The sequence below is a fragment of the Babylonia areolata genome, chromosome 23 (genome assembly GCF_041734735.1).
Source record: "Babylonia areolata isolate BAREFJ2019XMU chromosome 23, ASM4173473v1, whole genome shotgun sequence".
Classification (NCBI taxonomy): domain Eukaryota; kingdom Metazoa; phylum Mollusca; class Gastropoda; order Neogastropoda; family Buccinidae; genus Babylonia; species Babylonia areolata.
This window is the reverse complement of record NC_134898.1, coordinates 6,717,855-6,735,219: the sequence shown is the minus strand read 5'-3', so window position 1 is coordinate 6,735,219 and position 17,365 is coordinate 6,717,855. Positions and strand designations below refer to the sequence as shown.

At 41.8% G+C, this 17,365-nt stretch overlaps 1 protein-coding gene across 1 annotated transcript in view; it reads right to left on the bottom strand.

The window, feature by feature from the left end:
• LOC143298072 (diacylglycerol kinase zeta-like) overlaps positions 1-17,365 on the bottom strand; it is a 275,075-nt gene that overhangs the window by 198,186 nt on the left and 59,524 nt on the right. Inside the window, exons 13-14 of the mRNA XM_076610749.1 lie at positions 8,398-8,460; positions 6,429-6,502 (exon numbers count right to left, since the gene is read on the bottom strand). Coding sequence (XP_076466864.1) covers positions 6,429-6,502; positions 8,398-8,460 — 137 coding nt within the window. The remainder of the gene's footprint in view (positions 1-6,428; positions 6,503-8,397; positions 8,461-17,365) is intronic.

Here is a 17,365-nt window from a genome sequence, read left to right as displayed (position 1 = left end):
AAGTTCATTCCAATTGCAAGGTCCAGAGACGGAGAAAGAACGGCGGCCAACAGTCGAGTGTTTGAATCTAGGTATATCATGTGTGTCATCAAGAAATCTCTGATACCTCTGACCCATTCCCATTGAAAAATGGTGTGAAGCAGGGAAGCGTTTTAGCCCCCACTCTCTTCTCCATTATGTTTGCTGCAAAGCTGACTGATGCATTCCAGGACTGTGACAAGGGGGTATACATCATGTTTCATTCTGATGGCATACTCTTTAATCTTCCGACGACTTCAGGCCAAAGCTAAAGTATTTGAGGCCCTTCTGAGAGAGTTCCCCTTTGCTGATACCTTTTTTTTTATATCATAATTATTATTTATTTATTCATTTATGTAAGCTTATCTATTATTTATTCACCTTTTTTTCCTCAAGGCCTGACTAAGCGCGTTGGGTTACGCTGCTGGTCAGGCATCTGCTTGGCAGATGTGGTGTAGCGTATATGGATTTGTCCAAACGCAGTGACGCCTCCTTGCGCTACTGAAACTGAAACTGATGACTGTGCACTGGCCGTGCACACTGACCATGAAGACATCCAGTGCATCACAGATCGCCTGTCAATGCTTTGGACTTACAATTAGTCTTGGTAAGACCGAGGCCATGTTCCAGCCTTCACCGTCTGGAGCTGCCGGTGCTCCACCACCACCTGTCGTCATCAACAACACAGAGATCAAAAGTGTGGACAAGTTCTGCTACTTGGGCAGTACTGTTAGCAGCAATGGATCTCTAGATGCAGAAATGATGCTGCACATCTCAAAGACCAGCTGTGCCTTGGGCAGACTCTCACATAGACTGTGGCAAGATCATGGCATCGATTTGCGCACAAACGTCGAGATCTGCAGCATCAAATGGCAAGACAGTGTCCAGCTTACAGGTCCTGAAGAAATGTGGCCTACCCAGCACTGAGTGCATACTCATCAAAAGCCAGCTCCGATGGACAGGACACGTTGTCCGCATGGAGGACAGCAGAATTCCAAAGGAGCTGCTCAATGGACAACTGAAGGAAGGACAACGTGACCAAGGAGGGCCTCTCAAGATATATACAGACACCTTGAAGGCCAACCTCAGAAGCTGCAACATCGACACTGCTTCCTGGGAAGATGTCGCCCTTGTAAGAACACAGTGAAAGCATACCCCGGGCACAAAGACATTCATGTGCAACAGAGCAGCTGCCATCCAGGAAAAGAGGAATCGGAGGAAACGGGGCCCATCCTTGTAGGTCTCCATTCCATGCAGCATCTGCGGACAACCTTGTGCCTCAAGAATTGGTCTTCCGACATGAGAACCCACATCAGATGATGACCTGCCTGCCTACTCATCCGTCGGACACAATGGGAGAATCCATACATCAGGAACTCGTGAAAAGGAAAACATCTTATTTGTGAGAAGGCTGGGTCGCCACACGTGGACATAATTGTATAGACAAAGTGAAATATTGTCTTGCATGTTTATCCACAATCCCTACTAACCCCTGTGAACCACTGAAGATGACACCAATACCCCACTTTACAGGACCATTCCCATCAGGATAATACCTCATGGTTGTGACAGACGACTACTCTAGATTCACTGAAGAAGAAACTGTCCACAGAACAAGTGCAAATGCTATCATTCCAAAGCTTGAAGTCATCTTTGCGCGACATAACATACCTAACATTATTAAAACCGATTATGGATCCTAATTTAACAGCCTTGAGTTTACAGTTCTCAAGATACTTAGGTTTACGGCACAGCAAGGTTACACTTACATGGCCACAAGCGAACGGTGGCGTGGAATGAAGTAAGTCCATGCTGAAGAACACTATCCAAGCTGCCCAGGTAGAAAGAAGAATACGGCTACAAAATCTTTTCAAATTCCTTCGCAGTTACCGTGCTACTCCACACCGTAGCACAAGTGTAAGCCCCGCAGAAGCTCTATACAGCAGAAAAATGAAGATCGAACTTCCAAAAGTTGAGAACCAACCCAAAAGTTCTAAGCAACTGGCTGATGGGATCTGTCACCGAGACGCAGTCAAAAAACAGATGAAAATGACTACAGACGTCATGCAAATCAGTGAACCTGAAATACATGTCGGTAACACTCTTCTTTCCCACCAAGAGAGAAAGAATAAACTGACTCCCTGCTATTCTCCAACACTTCTTCAAGTCACAGCAAGAAATTGTTCCATACTGACTGCATGAGTGTGCGACATAAAAATGACATTCCAAAGAATTCGTAAAAAGCCAGCACACGTGAACAAAATAATTATAAATGCACATGAAGATCCAAGGAACTCAACAAATTGACGGTTCAAAAGAGGATTTTACACACTGCATGATTCTGTTCTGTCACATCTTTATTTGGCAGCTGTGCTGCTAACTTGTTCTGAATGCTTTGCACGGGTGATTCAATAATCCGTGTATTGTTTACGTTACTGAACGGACGGCATTAAAGCTTTGCAACCATACATCGAGTCTGTTATTCAGTTGAACGGAACAACGACACCACAAACGTGATGACAATGACGTTCTTTAAGGTCTTAACAATGACGTTTTTGACTCAATTGTGTAAACAACGTGAGTCTATGTAATAACCCGGTTTTCGGTTGGTTGTGTGTGTGTGTGTCTGTGTGTCTGTCCTATCTCGCAGTCTGTGTTCGTGGTAAACTTTAACATTTTTCATCTTCGCTGGAAATACCAAATTTGGCACAACAATAGCAAATGATCAGTTCTTTCCGTTCATTTTAATCATAATGATATTGCATCCCTGTTAAGGGAAAACATTTTTATTTTTTATACACAAAATTTTGCATTTTATGTGACATACTGACACACTGAACAACAGAAGTTCATTAATATCTTTGTTGCTGAAAACGAAACTTCATTTGCTCAGTGTGGAAGTTACATTTACACAAACATCTCTCTGTTCATGGGACGTTATACTTATTGGCTGAAAACTAATTGTTAGTATGGGCGATTTTTTTTTTTAAATGGATCTCACTCATCTAAAACATTAGGCCTACATTTTAAAACACAACTCAATGCATAAAAAGGCTTATGTGTTTTATACTCAGTGGGAAGGTCCTACACTATGTACATTTGAGAATGATGCTAACAACAACATCGACGTGTTTAGTGCGTAAGAATATTTTATAGATGTTACTACATTAGCTAGAATAAACACAACAGAAATTGTACTTGACAGACCCCACACGAATCGACGGAAGCGGACATCTTGGATTACGGTGTGCCACATTCACTCAATTATTCGCGATAACATGTAATTGACAGGAGGCGTCATGGATGACAGGTTGCCTTCCTTTATCACAGAGGAGGAAGGTGGCAGAATGGTTAATTAAGACGCTTGTCTGTCGCTACAGTGTTGTGGGGGTCTGTGTTCAAATCCCGCTCCCTCCCATTCTTCCAGGGTTAGAAAACTAGTCAGTTAGACCAGACGATAAAATGAGGTCCTGTATGCAGCACGATTTTGGTGCACTGAAGAACCCCAAGGCAGTGTAATTGTTGTCCTCTGGCAAAATTATGTTGAAGAAACCTACTTTCATAGGTAAACATTTTTTTTTTTTTTTTTTTTTTCTTTTTTTTCTTTTTTTTTTTTTTTTGCATACACTCAAGGCCTGACTACAGGCGATGGGTTATGCTGCTGGTCAGGCATTTGCCATTAGATGTGGTGCATGTAGCGTATATGGATTTGTTCAAATGCAGTGATGCCTCCTCGAGAAATGGAAACCAAAACTTAGTCAAAGAACTTCGTCAAAGATAGGCAGGTTTTGGGGGTTTTTTTGTTGTTGGGTGTTGTGTTTTTTTACACTAACTTTTTTTCTTTTCTTTGTTTCTTTTTTTTAAGATAAATAAATGGTCATGTTATCTTGTAACGTGAACTATTTTTATCATTTTCCCTAGTTTCAAACTCGCTCTCCTCCCTGCTTTCAATAAATTGCAGAAATTAAAAACTGATTTCAAGTGCAAATTTCCCTTTGAAATGATCTGATTGTGAAGATTACCAAATTCCAGGCATTCCAGAATAAAATGAAACTCATCTCCAATTATGCCCATTGCAGTTATGATAAATATGTGATTCATGTGGAATATCATTACGTCCACCAGACTTGATAGGAAATTAATGACTGCTGCACCTGAACTGAATTGATGATAAGATGTAACAAATTAGGTTAAGGTTTAATATTGCATCGCTGAAACTTATCATATTCACTGTTTCTGGGGCTTGGAATCGGAAGGCAAGGCCCACTACTCTCCCTCTGCCACTTTCACTTTCCCCATCTGAAGTCGGGTATCCATTCACTTCTGGGTTGAGTGAGGAAAATTACAGTGGATTTCCCAAGGACACAAGACTGGGCGGAAAGAGGGGCCTCCAGCCCTGATCACTGGTGAACACCGGATCACAAGTCTAAACACCTACCTGATTCTGCAACAGCAGATTATTATTATTATTATTATTATTATTATTTTATTTTGGAGCTCACGTACGTTTATATGTATCTGACTGTGCTTTCATATCTGTGAAACTGCATGTTTGATGTATATCTGTTATGCATGTGTGGGTGTATGTGTGAATGTGTGTCCTCATGTTTTACATTCATTTGCTTATTTATCATCATTGTTGTCTTATTTATTTATTTATTTATTTATTTATTATTATTTTATTATTATTATCATTACTACCTTTTTTATCATAATTATTATTTATTTATCTATTTATTTATTTATTATTTATGTAAGCTTATCTATTATTTATTCACCTTTTTTTTCTTTTTCTTTTTTTCTCAAGGCCTGACTAAGCGCGTTGGGTTACGCTGCTGGTCAGGCATCTGCTTGGCAGATGTGGTGTAGCGTATATGGATTTGTCCGAACGCAGTGACGCCTCCTTGAGCTACTGAAACTGAAACTGAAACTGACAGGAGGCGAAGAAGGCAGCAGAATTTTTATTCATAGAGGGATTTGCGAACATGCTTAAAGAAATTTCCTGCACAAATGTCTCCAACAAGCATACAAATACACAAAATCGGTTTTCCGAGCATAATTTCAGTTACAATCACGTCGCATTCTGCATGCACGAAGGAAGACAACTCTGACCTCAGCCAACTGTGTGTCTATTTATGGTAGTCCAAGCGTGGAAGTCTGTAAAACATGCAATGCCTAGCGTTGAAAGATGTATTATGTTGTGTGTTTTTTTGTTTTTTTAACTGTAACATAATCTTTAATGTACTGTTTTCCATACTGTTAGGAGATTAAGTAAAAATATGTTAAGCAACTCCTAGCAGACAGCGACGTTTCGAAGGTACCGAAGGATGTATTGGTTGCTCGCTGCCTGTCTAAAAATAGCTGTTGCAGTCTACTCCATTCAGTTGACACGAAAGGGGTGGCAGGTTAGTATAATAACCATGCAAGTGGTCGTGCCATGGCTGACTGACATCACAAAGTAACCCACATGAAATGAAATGGAACAGTTCTGGAAATGCAGAATGTCGCATACTTTTGGTTTATGAATCCCGTTGTTTTTTCCACAGTTCTGGGGGGAAAAAAAAAACCTAGTGAGTAACAACTCCGCTGTTACTCTCATCTGACGGTAGAAATAGTTTGCCAGTACCGTGGGCTTTTGAGGCAAGGTGTAGCTTCGGCAGTTAGTTTGACGCAGCATCTTTCTTACTCAGGCCAGTAAAATCCCTGGAATGTAATAATTTGTGTTCACTGACCCCCTTCATGAGGGGCTACGGCCTTTATTGAATAAAAATGTTCGTTCGTTCGTTCGTTCGTCAGTAAAATCCTCGATATTTAACTTTTAAACATCACATCCACTGACTGACCTTCAGGGTGAATAAGCGACCTTTTGTTTAGTGTTAGCAGTGGGCCTATTAACACAATGATTATACTGATCCAAATGATTTTTTTCTGCTTTTTGTCAATATTGAATATTTGTAGAATTGAAAATTGCATGCTAGAAACGGAACAATTCCATCTGAAGCAGCCCACGTTCCCAGTATTTCACTTCTTTTTTTTTTCTTTTTCAAAACACACATACAGATCGAGATCAAATTGTGTGTGTGTGTGTGTGTGTGTGTGTGTGTGTGTGTGTGTGTGTGTGTGTGTTTTGTTTGCTAGATTGTTCATTTCTTTTTTCTTTCTTTTTTCTTTATATATATATATATATATATATATATATATATATGTATATTCTTAATTCCTTTGTTGGGTTAAGTGCATATCACAAGTGAATCTTGAAGGCCTTGCCTCTCTTGTTTTGATTTATCATGACAATGACTTTATTGGATATCAGGCAAAAAAAACCAAAGCAACACAAAGTACCCGCAACAACCAAACAGTTAACAATAATAGTCCTGGAACAAACAGACAACTGAGAAAGACAGAATCACCTTGGAATGTTAAGAATGAGTAGACAGTGCAGTTTCAGATCTTGTATTTTCTGCGTTATTTCAATGCCGTCACACTGAAAAGAAAACAGAGAAAAGAAATATTATGCGATCACTATAGTGAGTTATTCAATGCCGTCATACTAAAAGCACAAAACAGAAAAAAATATTATGCAATCATTTTAGTGAGAAAAAAAATGTGTGCATGAGTGCGCGCGCGTGAGTGTGAATGAGCATGACACAACCAGGGCAAGAGTGAGGGAGCAAGCGAAAGAGAGAAAGAGAGACAGACGATAACAATGATAATTCCTTATTGACAAAAGCCATTAACTGGCATTTATGCCATCAGTGAAATAACAATAGGAGAAAGAGAAGACAAGACAAAATTATTCATTTTCGAGGATAATAGATAAGCACTAGCGTGCTTTTTACATCCAGTTCCCGCCCTGAACAGTGTCTAAATTGCACAATGTTCCATAAAGTCATAAGCATGGTAACAATAAGATACATTAAAAAAAAAAAAAAAAAAAAAAAAAGCGCGCACGCGAGCGCGCACACACACACACACACACACACACACACACACACACACGAACACACGCACGCAAACACACACGCACACACGTCTAATATTACTGATAGTGAAAAGACGCTAAACTAAAGAACGAACACACACACACACACATACAGGGGCACAAGCATGATGTTAATAAAATACATAGGAAAAAAACCATAAAGAACACACACACAGTCACACACATACACACATATACACACGCACATATATATACACACACCGCGCGCGCCCACCCACACACACACACACACGCACACACACACACACACACAGGGCATACACATGGTATTAATAAAATACATATTTAAATGAACACACACACACACACACACACACACACACACACACACACACACATGTACACATAGTGTATGCTATCAAATACTATACTACTTTAAATATACACAGAGAGATACACATAGTAATATGTGGAAAAATCATTAATTGCTTACCAAATCCATATGCATATGAAACAGCAAATGTCACAGGTGAATGAGGGAGGGTGGGATGGGAAAGAGAGACAGAGACAGAGACAGACAGATCGGACAGATGAGAAAACAATATCTATCCTAGGATAGATAACCTCATGTTATAGAGAACAGTAGGTCAAGTCAAAGAAAACATAGTTACATGCATTATAATCATCGAATCATATATATATATATATATATATATATATATATATATATATATATATATATATATATATTAGGAAGGTTGTGCAGGCCCACTTTCGTCGGGACTGCCCGGTTATTTTTAGCGAGGACTGCGTGCGTATGCGAGTATCCATTGCCGGTTTTTCTTGGTCACCGAAATCATAAGATTTCGAGGAGGAAATCGCCTGTTCCGAAAAAGGATTTTGAACTATTTCGATGAGTATTTTTGAGAAAGAGTGGTCATGAATGATTCATATAATCTGTAATATTTTCTTTCATGTAAAGCACCCTGAGCTACAGAGAAACGGCGCTATATAAATATACATTAATATTAATGTTATTATTATTATTATTGTTATCTTTTTTTTATCTTAAGAAATTGTCACCAGTTCAGATTTCAAGCAGGAACACTGATGCCATTTTTATTCAAGGTCGAAGATAATCTTTCAATTATTGTTTTTTTATACATGAGTCCACGGGAAAAAACATTGATGAAATCGCTCCAGACTATTTTGAAAGTTAGCTCTGTTGTGCCCTTGAACAAACCCTTCAAGAACTCTAAAATGTTAACTACTCATGCTACATTATTTGTATGCTTATTTTTTTCATAGTACTTAATAAAACAGAAACAATCATAAGTTTTCGGGTCTCTTCTGAAACTAAAACGAGTCTTTAGAATGAATTTATTCTTGATAAAATGCAGCACTGAACAATTTCAAATGAAATAATTGATACGAACCTCCACTTGGATGTGTTCTGCGAAACCTTTCCAACTTCGTTTCAGAAGATCCCTTCCGCCAGCCTGTACAGAGAGAAAAGAGTTGATTTTTGACTCACGAGTGTGTTACACACAATGCGAGTCTGTGTAATACCCAGTTGTTGCGAGAAGTCTGTCTGCGCGCGCGCGTGTGTATGTGTGTGTTAACCACTCCCTTCTCACAATCACTCCCTGGGGGGTGATTATGGATATGTGCCCAAACGCACCCCCAGGAAGTAAATCCAGACCGACATACCGACCCAGTCCAAAATCACCCCCACCAAAATGCCCCACAATACAAAACTTACCATTTCAAACACATTGCAGTTGAATTTGAGGGGCTTGTGGTTCTGGACCTGACCAATAATCACCCCGCCCCGCCCCCCTCACCAGCCCCCCCTGTTCCTATATCATTCCCTGTGGAGTCATTTGGGACATGATCCAAAAACACCCAATGGGATAAGTATAGCAAGTGCCTATTTCCACCTCTGTCCAATAAAAGAGTGAGTTTGGGCTCGTGCCGAAACTTAACCTCCATGGAGAACACTCAGACATGATGTTGGTGAGCCAGAATCACTCGAGGGGAGTGAAAAAAGAACAGGGGTGGAGTGGCTCTGGACTTAAGCCTGAATTCACCCCACTTCCGTATTCAATGTACGCTTCTTATGCAGAGTAGGTGAAGGGGAGTGGTTTTCGACAGAGACAGACAGACAGACAGAGAGAGCGCAGCATGAAACTGTCAAGAAGAATATTAACTGAGTTTGTCCACTTTTGAAAACATGTATTTTGTACTGATTTGTTAGACCCATGGCTCTTGGTCATAAAGCCCCTGATTCAGTGGATCAAACCCTGGATCATGTTGCGGCGACAATATGTGCAGACCCTTACTGCACATTTTGTCGCCCTTCTGTACATATTTTACTATGTCTACCAAAATTTTCATTCATTCTTCATGCTATTGTAGTAGCATTTTGTAAGCCTGCGGACAGTCTTGTCGGCAGTATCTCAAGAATTTTAACCACACTGAGAGAGAAAAGACAAGATAGACATGTGCTGTCAACATCGCCGGCGACAGTATGTGTAAGGAGGGTCACTATCAAAACTCAACTGCATCGGCGACAATATATGCAGGTGATAACACGTAATAATACAGTTGTGTGTTGCTGTTGTTGTACTTGTGTGTTCATGTGCATATGCGCGTGTAAGTTTGTGTGTGTGTCTGTTTGTGTGAGTGCATGTGTGCGCATGTATTTGATGTATCGGTGTGTGAGAGTATGTGCATGTTGAAGGGGGATCTGTGGGGTGGAATAAGTGGGGGGTGCATGTATGCGGATTGTAATTGGTGTGAGTGAATGTATGTGTGTGGGTGAGTATGCGTGAATGCTTGCATATTTTTATGCGTGCGAATGTGTGTGTGTGTGCGTGCGTGTGTGTGTGTGTGTGTGTGTGTGTGTGTGTACGGTCGCGCGCAATCGTTCTGTGACAGTATCTTCAACTTGTAGCGACGGTCGATTGGTCAGACTAATTCTTTTACGAATCCCGCGGTGTGCCGCGCGCGGAAGGGGTTATAAAAGTTAGTATGCCTGTCTTGGGGCGGTTGTTTTATAGACTCTGTATGCGTGTGTGTGTGTTTTAACGTGAATGGAGGCATGTATTTATGTAGCTCAGCTGGCTACCTTTACCATACTTCAACTCACAGCACTCGCCGTGAGGCAGATCGCATTTTTACTGACTACAGTGACGGTGTCCAACGATTGACTGTTGATGTAACATATGTGTGGCGCGACGCGATTTTAAATTTTGAACTGAACGCTGTAAGCCTTCGCCAGTCATTTTCAGAGGTACCGCTCTCGAGCACACATCGAGCGTGTCGCACCCACTGTCACATGCCTTACATTCTACTGAACTGTCTTCTTATCTTCTTTCTCTTCTCTACATATGACTATTGTAGAAATAAAACAATAGAAAAATCCTTTGTGACTGGCCTCTATGTGTCCTCGGCCTGTGCGTGGATCTTTTCTATCTTTTCACCTTCCTACTCTTTAATGCAGTAAATCAGTAATTCTTTTGTAACCCCCTTATAATATACCACTCAGTTGACGGTTACAAAGTGGCGTCGCCGACAGGATAGTGATCCATGACAATCTGATCCAAAAAATATTCCTTTTAATGTTTTAAATCCTCTTATCCAAAACTGTACCAAAAAATGAAGAAAAAAAAAGTTTTTTTCTATGGCGCGATATCCAGTATCAGTGCTGCTCAAAGCGCCTTACATCATCCAGCTGACAATAAACATGCCTTAAAAACACATCAACCGCTTTCTGACAATGGAAAACATCCACTGTGTTCATATGAATGAAAAAGAGATGAATCAGATTATAAAAGCTATGAAGTAAATAAGGCTTAGATTAAAACAAAATGCATTTCATAGAACACACACACACACACAAACACACACACTCACACGCACATACACACACACGCTCGCGCGCGCGCGCACACACACACACATACAGATGTCCCTCCCTTACAGACACACACACACACACACTCACACACAGACACACACACGCTGACATTAAATATCAACTGCACTAAAAACAAAATTGCATAAGCATTAAGATATTTCTTATTTTCTAACATAGAATTCTGTTCGAACATACTAACATGCCTACACACTTACACACGCGTACCTGAGCACTGTACCATCACAAACACATGCACGCACGTACGCACGCACGCACACACACACACACCCACCCACACGCCCATTAAAAATAACCAGACAGAAAAAAATGCCATCACATCTCAGACCAAAACTACATTAAACACACAATTCATTAAAACAGGACTACAAAAATACTAGTACAAAGATACTTGTTAACAGGCATACCTTGGTTTAACCGTTCCTCCCAGAACAAAAATGCTTAAGAAAAAGATAAGTTTTCAGATCTGACTTAAAGGAATGTAGATCAGAGGCATTTTTTAGAGATGAAGGTAGAGAGTTTCACACCTGGGGAACCTGAGCTCTGAAAGACCTATTTCCAGTGCATTTCAGATTAGTCCTTGAAACTTTTAAGCAGCTTTTCATAACTGGATCTTAATGTTCTGTGTGGTTCACATGTTTCCAATACAGAAGAGAGATACAACTGATGGAAGAGACTTGTCAAAATGTTTGAAGGCGAGTGTTGCTAACTTATAGTGAATGCGGGACTCAATCGAAAGCCAGTGTAACCGATTCAGCAGAGGTGTAACATAATCAGATTTCTTTTTGGCGAGAACCAGTCGTGCAGCATTGTTCTGAATTTTCTGTAATCTGTTGATGGAGGAAGATGGTAAACCTGCAAGAGTGGAATTGCAGTAATCCAGTCTAGACAGGACAAAAGAGGAAACCAACTGAGCCATATTTTTCTCTGTTATGTAGGGTCTGAGTGAGGCTAGCCTTCGTAGATGAAAATTACATGAGCGACACAAGAATGAAATTTGGTCGTTCCTAGTCAAGGTTTGATCGAGATATACACCCAGGTATTCGACTGATGTTTGAAATGCTACTGAAGCATGGCCAAACGTAACTGGGTCCTTTTCTGCTGCCTTAAGACGATTTAGGTCTCCAACGGCTAAGGTTTCAGTTTTGTCTTCATTGAGCTTTTAGCTTGTTTTTGTCCATCCATGCTTTTACATCAGCTACACAAGCTTCCAATTCAGTAATGACTGTTTTAAAATCAGATGGTGTAGCGGCTTTTTGTAATTCTGTGTCATCTGCATATTTATGGTAACCAAATGAGTACCTTTTGAAGATGTCAGACAAAGGCTGAGTGTGCAAAGTAAACAAGATGGAGAACTTCAGTTTTCCTCGTGCTGATGGTAAGGCCGAAGTTCCTGCTGGCAGTGGCAAATTTGTCGACGCTAAGTTGCATGTCAGCTTCAGATCCAGCGTTGAGGGCACAATCATCAGCAAACAAAAAGTCTCTGATGATGTCTGTCATGACCTTCGTTTTTGCTTGAAGCATTCTGAGGTTAAACAGCTTGCCATCTGTTCGGTACTTTAGGCCGATTCCAACACCGCCATCTCTGAAGGCATCAGTAAGCATTGCAGAGAACATGAGGCTGAACAGTGTTGGAGCCAGGACGCAGCCTTGCTTGACACCATTTTTGACAGGAAAAGGAACAGATGTTTCGCCATTGTCCTGGACTCGAGCCTGTATGCCTTCATGGAATTGGCTGACCAAGGAAATAAATTTCCGAGGGCATCCGTACTTGGCCATGATCTTCCACAGTCCCTCTCTACTCACGGTGTCGAAGGCGTTAGTGAGGTCGACATAGGTGGAGAGCAGATCAACATTTTGCTCCTGACATTTCTCTTGCAGCTGCCTTGCAGCAAACACCATGTCGGTGGTTCCGCGCTCTTTCCGGAATCCACATTGGCTCTCAGGCAAATGACCTTGGTCAAGGTGTGCTGTGAGGTGATTTAGTAGGATCCTGGCAAGTATCTTGCCTGCGATGGAGAGCAAAGAAATGCCCCGATGGTTATCACAGGCCGGTTCCCCTTTTGCTTGTACAAGTGAATGATAGATGCATCTTTGAAATCCTGGGGGATCGTCTCTTCTTTCCACATGAGTGAGTACAGCTGATGGAGCTTCTCAGTCAGCACAGTGCCTCCATCCTTGTAGACCTCTGCTGGTATGGAGTCTGAGCCAGGTGCTTTGCCACTGGATAGCAGACGGATTGCTTTCTGGGTCTCAAGAAGTGTTGGCGGATCGTCCAGTGCTTCGCTGATGGGGACTTGTGGGAGGCGGTCTATGGCTTCATCATTTATGGAGGATGGGCGATTTAAGACACTGTTGAAGTGCACAGCCCAGCATTCGAGAATTGTCTCCTTCTCGGTGATTAAGGTATTCCCATCTGCAATGACGAGGGGGGATGATCCTGAGGATGTGGGGCCGTAGACTTCTTTTAAGGCATCATAGAACCTCTTCATATCGTGCCTATCAGCATATCCCTGGATCTCATCAGCTTTGTCACTCAGCCACTTATCCTGCATCTGACGTAACTTTTGCTGAACAGTCCTGCGGATGGCATGCACGCATCCTTTTTTGATGTGGACTTTGGGTTGCTCAGGTAGGCTTGATGCAGACGGCGTTTCTCATCCAGAAGCTGCTTGATTTCATCACAGTTTTCATCAAACCAGTCTTTGTGCTTTCTGGTCATGGGTCCCATGTACTATAGATCAGCTCACGCAGGGTCCTCCAGTCAGACTCCACATTCTGGTTGTCCAGAGAGGCGGATTCCAGACGATCTTCCAGCAGCTCCACAAAGGTCTGTTTGATGGTGATGTTTTTCAGCTTAGCGATGCTGAGCTGTTTTGGAGCCTTCTGGCCTTGGGGGCGTCTCTTGGGCTGGATTCGAATATTCAGCTTCGAGACCACAAGGCGATGGTTTGTCCAACACTCGGCGCTGCACATGGTCTTTGTCACACGTACATCTTGCCTATCCCTTTTCCTGACGATGACGTAATCGATGAGATGCCAATGCTTTGAGCGAGGGTGTATCCATGACGTCCTGTTACGGGTAGGGAGGCAGAAAACTGTGTTGGTTATCAGCAGTTCGTGCTCTGCACAGGTCTGAAGCAAAAGCAATCCATTTGGGTTGCAGTGGCCCACGCCATGCTTTCCAATCACTCCATCCCAGGAGATGTAGTCAGAGCCAACTCTAGCATTGAAGTCCCCAAGAATGATGAGCTTGTCTGCTTTAGGAATAGCATCAATGACAGAGTGAAAGTCCTCGTAGAACTTCGCCTTCACTTCATCTGGGTTGGTCATGGTTGGGGCGTAGGCACTGATAATGGTGAGGTGCTTCTGGCCAGATGCCAGTGGGAGTTTCGTGGTCATAAGCCTATCGTTGACTCCGTTTGGGATTCCAGCTAGCTTTGTAACAAGTGCTGTTTTTACTGCAAAACCAACGCCAGCCTCACGCCGCTCTTCACTTCCTCGTCCACTCCAGAAGAAGGTGTAACCAGATCCCCATTCACAGAGCTCGCCTTCACCTGCAAGCCGAGTCTCACTCAAGGCTGCGGTGTCGATGTTGTATCTGGCGAGTTCAGATGCAACTAGTGCCGTTTTCCTTTGGGGTCTGTCCGCGTTATCTCTGTCCAGGAGAGTCCTTATGTTCCAAGCACCAATGGTGAGAGGAACGATCCTTGTTTTTTTCTTTTCTCTCTCTTTGTTTCGACCGCTGATGTAGGGTCCCCGCCAGCCGCGGTATGCTGGCCAAGGTGATATGGAGCAGGCAATTTTTAGGACACATTTTCTAGCCCCTTCCTCATGCCAAGGAGGTGAGCAGTGCATTCCTAAAGAGGGCAGCTCAGACGCTCAGACGGCTGCCGAGCTCCATCACTGCTCCTGTCGATGAAGAACGACCCTATGGCCTGAGCCGCCTGCGTGCAGGTCTGCGGCTGCGACTGCCAGTGTACCCACACCTGTCGTTTCGTCGCTCGCCTGTCGCCACAGGCCTTGGGGGTGATGAAATGATGAAGGATGAAAGGTCAATAAGGATGACTGATGACTTGCGCGATGAGTTTGTTTAAAGTGAAGAGGAGTTGCGCAACGTCGACCTCACTCTCTCGTCCGGGTCCACCAATTTCCAGTGGCAAGACTACGTCGAGACGACTGGAGGATGAGCACGGATGCAGTGGATGACCAAGATATCCTTTCAGTGTCTCATCTTGCTCTCTGCACTCCACAGTGCGTTGCTGTAACCGCCTTCCTCTCCGTTGAACCGATAGGTTTCTTCCGCAGATTCTACCAGATCCAGACTTCGCATCCATGGGTAGACACACCCCGGGGGCCAACTGCGTGTGGCATGCACACAGCACGGTGGAGCTAGATGGCCTTCGGTGGCTCTCCTGAGCCGACGCCCTTTTATGGATCTCGTTTTTAATTCCATAAGGGTGTCTAGCCACCCGCCTCACCAGTCCCGGAAAGGAGCGGTGGGAGTGCCGGTTTAGTCGCCGGCAATCCGACCCTGAACAGGTTGTACTGGATTTCAGGTGACCAGTAGCAGATCTAATGACCTGACCTGACAGGACATCCAAAAATAATTGATACAAGATACTTAGCTGGATCTGTTCAAAGTCAATTTCATCAAAATTTGTTTTAGAATGTTCAGTAATGGCATATTCCTCTACTGTTTGCTTGATTACTTCTTTAATTTCTGAAATATATTTTTTCGTCTTTTAGTAAGGAGCAGTTAAGTTTCCAGAAGTTGCTATATTTTGCTCTTGTTTTACACTTTAGTTGCAATGTAATCATTGAGTGGTCTGTTCCTTAACCCGGAATAATGTCACAATAAGCTACTTCTGTGATTAAGATTTCGGACAGAAGAAAGAAATCTAACCTGCTTAGCTGTCTTGGTTGGGGTTTTCTCCAAATGAAACGCCTACAGTCTGGGTTAAGTTCTCTCCAAATGTCAATCATGTCAAATGTTAGCATTATGTTTCTAACCATTTCTCTTGCCCATGGATTGTTAACATGTCTATAATTATAATAACCAACAGTTGGGTTTAGAACCAAATTCCAGTCCCCTCACAGAAGTAAGTTTGTCATTCTAAATTCTTTGATATGTTCTTTGGTAAAAGGCTGAATTGTCTCTGTTTGGGCCATATACATAGAGATAAGCAAAAAACCTTTTTTTTTTCCATAAGCCTAAGTGAAACGAACATAAAAAAAATCATCATAGTTTCCATCAGGATCTTTATTAACCTTTTTCATTTTGTATTCAAAATTATTGTTGAATAGCACAGCCACACCTCTTGAATTCGTATTCTGGGAAGCGAAATAACCGTGGTAGCCCCATTCTGCTCTGTAGTATACATCCATTTTATGATGTAAATGAGTAGCAAAATAATGTTATGGCCTTTTTCAGGAAGATGATGAAAAACATCACATCTCTTCGTTTTTTGGATTACCAAGGCCCTGACAATTCATTGAACAAATTTTAATGTTTTTATCCATAGTATGGAAGCAGGGTATATTGGTTAGTTTTCACTGAACTGATAGTAACATTGTGTTTAACCAATCTTTCAAAAGGTATTTGTACAGAAAACTATAAATAGATATACTGGGACAAATTTCAAATCAACATTTGAACGTTTCAAAAAGAAACAGGTGCAAGCAACAAAAAGCATATACCTAATCATACATTAAAAACCATTTAAGTGTGCACTCCAACAATGGAGTGCACCATGATTGTTTATATGACTACACCTCACCCGTCACTGATGCCGTGATACCTCTTTACAAATGGTTCTGAAAGTACCAACATACTAGCCATTCTGCTGTTTGAATTTTGGACACAAGAAAAGTATGAACAGTATGAAAAAGAAATTAAATGTTATTCCGCATCTTTTAAGTCAAATGCGTGGGGTGTATGCATTCTTTTCAACAATAATTTTCTTCTTCTTCTTCTTCTGTGTACACAGGCTATTATCTCCTGTGAGCACCCCCAATGGGGTAGATTTTTGCGTGTATGACCGGTTTTTTTATCCTGCCACATGGGCAGCCATACTTCGTCTTCGGGGAAATGAAAAGTAAAAAAGGCTTTCTTGAAAAAAGGTAGTGGAATGGACTGTGAAGGCAGAAAGACAGTACACGACAGTAAAAGGAGATGAAAAAAAAGGAGTAAAAAGGCAGAGTTGTAGAGAGTGACAGAAAAGAGGAAATTTCAAGCACAGAATTTCCAGAAGGTGGGGATACTACTTCCACAAAAGACCCCCCAGCATCCCAACGGAGGAAACAATAATTTTCAATTTAGAATAAAAAAGATTCAAAGGGACAGAGACGGAAACGTTCTGATGGTTCTATTCAAAGCCATGGAATATGACATACTGCTTGTTAATGTATACGGTCAAAATAGAGACAATTCTGAATTTTGTGAAAAATTTGAAAATCAAATA